The 6,000-nt window shown below is 50.3% G+C and overlaps 1 protein-coding gene across 9 annotated transcripts in view; it reads left to right on the top strand.

Annotated features, from left to right (window-relative positions):
* The window catches only part of JDP2 (Jun dimerization protein 2), a 135,182-nt gene extending 132,664 nt beyond the window's left edge, over positions 1-2,518 (top strand). For all 9 annotated transcript variants that reach the window (XM_057299768.2, XM_057299766.2, XM_057299767.2 and 6 more), the window contains exon 4: positions 1,354-2,518. In XM_057299768.2, coding sequence (XP_057155751.1) covers positions 1,354-1,539 — 186 coding nt within the window. In that variant the 3' untranslated portion in view covers positions 1,540-2,518. The remainder of the gene's footprint in view (positions 1-1,353) is intronic.
* The last annotated feature ends 3,482 nt before the right edge of the window (positions 2,519-6,000 follow it).

Raw genomic sequence — 6,000 nt, forward strand, 5'->3', positions numbered from 1 at the left:
CACTCATGCTGCCACCTCAGAGATGAGCACAAGGAACAGTTTGGTCAGACCGGCTGTGGGAGGAAGACGGTACCCCTGGAGGGAGAGGGTTGGGCCCACTGAGGGTTCTGGGGACCCCCTGGGGAGGCCGCTCCACCTGTACCCTGCCGGGAGGACTGGCAGGCTTATGGGCTTACAGGCCCTCTGGTTGTCACATACGCAGTTGCAACTACTGCTTGCTGTTTGACTGATACAAGTTGCTCAATCTCTTACACTATCGCCATTTTGGACTAAATACTTGTGGGGCTGGCCTGTGCATTGAAGGGTGTTTAGAGCATCTCTGGCATCTACCTGCTAGATGCTGGTAGCACAGCTCCCTCTGAGTTGTGACAATCAAAAATGTCTGCAGACATTGCCAAATGTCTCCTGGGAGGCAAAAATCAGTCCTAGTTGAGAACCACTGGTCTGAAACTTTGCTGGCCCTCGAATAAATGCCAAGTCTCAAAGTTTTTAGACATAATCCAAGAAAAATCATTCAGATGCTGTTTTATTGTTCAATCCCCCAAGCCTTGAATCGATATGCCCATCTCCCATCTACACTATGGACATGTAACCCTCGCCACCTCCCGAATCAAATCGTCAACATTCCTTCCTTCCCCTGGAACCTCTCTAGCTGAGCCGGAAGTTCCCTGGAAATCTCACTCAAGGTCTATTGGAAACCTCATTTGGGATCCAGCAGGATGACTGCTGATTCCCTGTCTGTGGGCAAAGCTTCCAGATTATAGGGATAAGGAAGAGGCTATTGAAATAATTATAGACTAATAGCTAGGAAGCACATGTTTTAGGAGGAATGACATGACTACACTACACTCACTGATCCCACCGGCCAAGATATCTCCCACATGTGTCTGTCACACATCAAAGCACGTTGCCGTTACACTGCCATCTGGGTCCCCTCTTGGGCCCCCCCATGCTTGCTCCATAGACCTGCTCTAGGTCCACCTGGCCTCCTTTCTTTGCCCACCCTTTCTTTCTTGTGCAAAGGCCCTGAGGCGGCAGAGTATTTGGCATATTTGAGCAACAGCAAGGTGGTCACTGAAGCTGGGGTGGATTGAGGGAGGGGAGAGAGGTGGGACGTGAGTCTGGCTGGCCCTAGAATATAACCTGGACGTGACACAGGCCAGTGTCACCGCTGTGGCAGGCACTGCCTGCAGAAAGTCAGTTAGCCAGGGGCTCAGTAGCAGGGTCTGTGCTTCTTCCTGCAGAAAACAGGCCAGTGCCAGCCCAGCGTGCCCTGTGCCTAACCACAGGCAGAGCCTCTCCCCAGAGCCAGTCCCCATGAAACTCACAACGTGCTTCTGTGTTGGTATACAGGAATCCGAGCGGCTGGAACTCATGAACGCAGAGTTGAAGACCCAGATTGAGGAGCTGAAGCAGGAGCGGCAGCAGCTCATCCTGATGCTGAACCGACACCGCCCCACCTGCATCGTCCGGACCGACAGTGTCAAGACCCCCGAGTCAGAAGGCAACCCGCTGCTCGAGCAGCTCGAGAAGAAGTGACCATGGGCTGGGAGGAGGTGGAGGAGGAGGAAGAGGAGAAGGAAAAGTGACGAAGAGGGAGGAGGAGGGGGGCCCCAGATGGCCCTTCCTTTGGTGCATGAAAAACTGTACAATGAGGTTCAGCACAGCCAGCATCAGCCGAGCTTTTTTGTGAAACTCAGATCAGCCACCCAGGAGGAAGAGCGGGCTGAGGAAACCCAGACGGACCAAGCGCTGAGACCAAAGTTGACCCTCGGGTAGGGTTGTCCTGCCTGGGGCCCCACTTGAAGGAGGCAGGACAGAGGCACCAAGGCCAGGGAGACGCCCAACGAGGCAGCCCTGGGCTCTTCTCTGGCCTCTTCACCAGGGCACCCATCCGAGGAACCTCCGAACAGCCAGGAAAAGCCATGAGTTGCAACCAAAATGCGGCTGAGGATGGAACTCAGAATGAAACTGCAACCCACCTGCCCCCAGCCCTGCCCCTCGCCCTGATGCGAAGCTGGAGAGGGGCGTGCTGCGGGGCCCTGATGCCCCCACCCACCTCGGTCCAGCGCGGCCCTGCCCGGGAGGCGGCAGCCGGGCGCACCCTCGCCAGCCCTGCTGGAGTTTGCTGTGGGCACTGAGGCGCAGGCGCCCTTCCAAAGCACATACTCACCGAATGTTTACAGACTGGCTGTCCTGGCAGGGCTTTCAACTGCACATGTTTTTTATACTTTCCTTTTTTTTTTTTTTTAATATTTTTTACAAAAAAAAGATTTTATACAAGCAATATATATATGGATTTCTATAATCACTCGATGTGATACAGTATAAATATGCTATGGTTTGTTTGTTATGAACAGATAGCCACCAGTTACGGCCGTTGTGTGTAACTCCTAAGTACTGTAGTCTCTGGGTGTCGGGGGTGGCCAGGGCGGGGGCGGGGTGCATTTCCATCCTTGTAAACCCTTCATAGTACTCAGTCCTGTATCGCTCAGTAAACATTGCTCTTACTTACACAGCCGCCTTGTGTGGTGTCTGCCTGGGGAATGGGTGCAAGGCCCTCTCAGGGTTGGAGACTGTTTGGAGCCTCTGTTATAGGCCTGTTCATTTTCACAACAGCTCTCCTATTTCACAGATGAGGAAGCTAAGGCTCAGAGACATTAAGCCACCTGCAGTTACTATTTTGAGAGCAGTCAGAGTGTTCGCTCACTCTGCAGATGTTTTCTGAGGGCCTGTTGTGTGTGCCAGGCCCTGAGAATTCACTGGAGGATGAAACAGACCTAAGTCTTGCCCTTGTGGGGCCTCCAGTAAGGAGTGAATCCTGTGCTTGCTCCATACATTGTCTCATTTCGTCTTCATGGCAGCCTTGCCAGGGAACAGCACTTGTCCCCAATTCACAGATGGCGAATTAGAGGTCCAGGGAATTAAACTCGCAGACACCATTTGTTGAAGACTTATTTTGTGACAAGCAGACATAGTCTCTTCCCTTCTCACAAGAGCACAAAATAGGCACGATTCTTCTCATTTTACAGATGGTTTAACAGGCTCAGAGAAGGTAAGCGACTTATCCAAGGTAACCCAGCTAGCAAGGGATAGAGCTGGTGTTTGAACTCTCCCTCCAGAGGCCTGTGACTCTCCTCCTGTCACCAACCCACTATGATTGTCCTCATGGTTGAATAGGAAGCTTATGAGGCCACAGTTATAGATTTAGTTTCTGGGAAGGCTGGATAGAGTTCCAGGTTGTCCCATGATCACAGAGTGAACCAACTACCCTGGTCAATGTGTGTCTGACCCAGGGAAGGGTGTGGATGGCTTCTCTACCCCCTCACCTCGACAGCTGAATCCCTGCCACCCAGGGCCGGAGCAGCTCAGTGGCATTCACTCAGTGCCTGCTGTGTACCTGGCACTCGGCAGTTCTCAAGGCATGTCACGCATGAGGAAGGCGGGAGAGGTGTTTTTAGCTTCCTTGTATACTGAAGCTTGCAAAGGCTACAGTTTACCCAACTAAACTTGACTCCTGCATTCTAATCATGTGTTCTTTCTCCTCCAGCCCTGGACTTAGGATTACTAGTTGCTGGTGATGACTTCGTGTCAAGAACAGCAGTGAACCTGGGTTGCTTCCCAAATTGTGGACGAGGCCTTCTGGGATGGGCAGAAGTGGAGAATGGTGATTAACACACCTGTGATCCCTCCCTCGCTCACTCCTCTCAGTTTCCCTCCACCCAACACACTTGATGTGGACTCCCCTGCACCCCGCCCTAGAAACAGGACCTGGTCCTCTCACTGTCAGCTGTGGCAGAGGGTTGTGGCAGCAGGTTGCCTTCCGACTCGGGGGTCTTGAGGCTGTCGGTCCGGACGATGCAGGTGAGGCAGTGTCAGTTCTGCATCAGGAACCCCTCGCGCTGTAATCCTTTGATATTTTTCAAGCCATGAGAAAAATGAAGTGGACTTACCAGGGTCCCTCCAGTGACCTAGTGGATGTTCTTACAGGACTGCCGTGTGCCACTGGCTGTGGCTTCCCTGGTCCTGTGCTTGGCCACCGGGAGCTGGCATCTCCAAAATAGAGCCTCCTTAGCCTGTGCAGGTGGGCTGTCTTCCAAAGTCACCACACCAGTGACTTGTGCTGTGCGGAGCCTTCCTCACCAGGACCACTGGCTGCTCCTGTGGCTAGAAGTCACAATTATAGGCTTCATCGCAAGAGCCAGCATTTGAGTTTCTTCTGGGCACCTGCCACTGTGCATGTGTGACCTCAGCTGCTTTGTGCACCCTGACTGGGGGGTAGGTGCTAGCATTCCAACATTACAGATGAGAAAACTGAGGCACACAGAAGAGGTAACTTGCCCAAGGTCACAGGTGTTAGGTGGCAGAGCCTAACTTCAGTCAGAGACTGAAGTCAGTCTGACTTCAGGTGCATAAAACCTGAGGCTGAGCCTCCCCATGAGAGGAAAAATGTGTTTGTGGTGTGACCTCAGTTGCCAGGGAACTTGTGCAGGAAGCCGGGAGAGATGGCACAGACCCACCTGTGCTCACAGTACATATGAAGAATTCCCAAGTCTCAGGCAAACCATCTCCAAGGGTGTGCACAGAAGACACATCTTAAAGGCAAACGGGTTCATGATGTAATCTTCTATTGACTAGCTGTGAACCTCATTTTTCTTATCTGTGAAGTGGGAACAGTAATAATCCAAGTCTTTTTATGGAGTTATCAAGATCAAAAAAGGAATGGATATACAAAGTGTTTTGTGAAATAAAAGCTCCCTAAAATGGTAATTATTTTGTCCTCTGTTAGTGTCGGTAGTTATTGATATCTACATAGTACAGGTTATTTAAATATGTTTTATTCTGTAAAGATGGGCTGCCAAGTTTGTGTTCTGACCCTGTACGTGGTCCCTATGGTGTGATGAATGCCGGGGATCGCAGACTCCTGGATCTGTTCAGCTCCTGACTGGTCACAACCAGCCATGCTGGATGCATCATTCCCTCCCTGGGCCTCAGTGTGCCCTCCTGCCAGGTGGTCATACATAAGACCTGTGCCACCTCTGCCCAGGGTTCCTATGAGAATCAATCGAGTTGATGAATGCAACTATGGCCTGAGAAAGACAAGACGCTTTAGCCATCAGATGGGCAGAAACAAGTATGTGTTGGTAAGAATATGGATTAAAGGTTGGGAGGCCAAGGTGGGTGGATCATGAGGTCAGAAGATTGAGACCACCCTGGATAACACGGTGAAACCCTGTCTCTACTAATAATACAAAAAATTAGCCGGGCATGGTGGCACGTGCCTGTAGTCCCAGCTACTTGGGAGGCTGAGGCAGGAGAATCACTTGAACCTGGGAGGTGGAGGTTGTAGTGAGCCGAGATCGCGCCACTGCACTCCAGCCTGGGCAACAGAGCGAGACTCCATCTCAAACAAAACAAAAAACAAAAAAAAATATGGATTAAAGGAAACTTAGATATGCTGCCAGTGAGAAACTGTGCAAAGCAATTTGGAAATAACCAGTAAAACTAAAGCTAAACGCATCCTTTAACCTAGCAGTTTTCCTCCTAGTCTTGGGAGGAACTCTAGCACAGGGGCAAAAGGAAATGTACAAGAATGTTCACTGATGGCTTTGTTTGTATTTTTAAAAAGTTGAAAACAACCTAAATGATGATCAGCATAAGAACAAATAAATTGTGGTATTTTCCTAAAATTGAATATTACTCAACAGGTAAAAAAGAATGAACCAGAGCTATATGTATCAATATGGATAAATCTCAGAAACCTACTGTTGAGATGGAGGGTAGGGGAGTGAACTGCGGAAGGATACCACTTATGTCATATTTCTAACTAAATGTATACGTTGATACTTTATTGTTTATGGCTACACACAGATCTGGGTAATAGAGGTATAAAAGCCTGCATAAGAATGCTGTCAATATCACAATCAGTCATAGGGAGTGCTCCTGGGAGGGCCAGGGAGAGGAGGGAACTAGGGATGCCACTGCAAGGGTAAGTAGGAC

Source organism: Pan paniscus, chromosome 15 (assembly GCF_029289425.2).
Source record: "Pan paniscus chromosome 15, NHGRI_mPanPan1-v2.0_pri, whole genome shotgun sequence".
In the NCBI taxonomy this organism is placed as follows: Eukaryota; Metazoa; Chordata; class Mammalia; order Primates; family Hominidae; genus Pan; species Pan paniscus.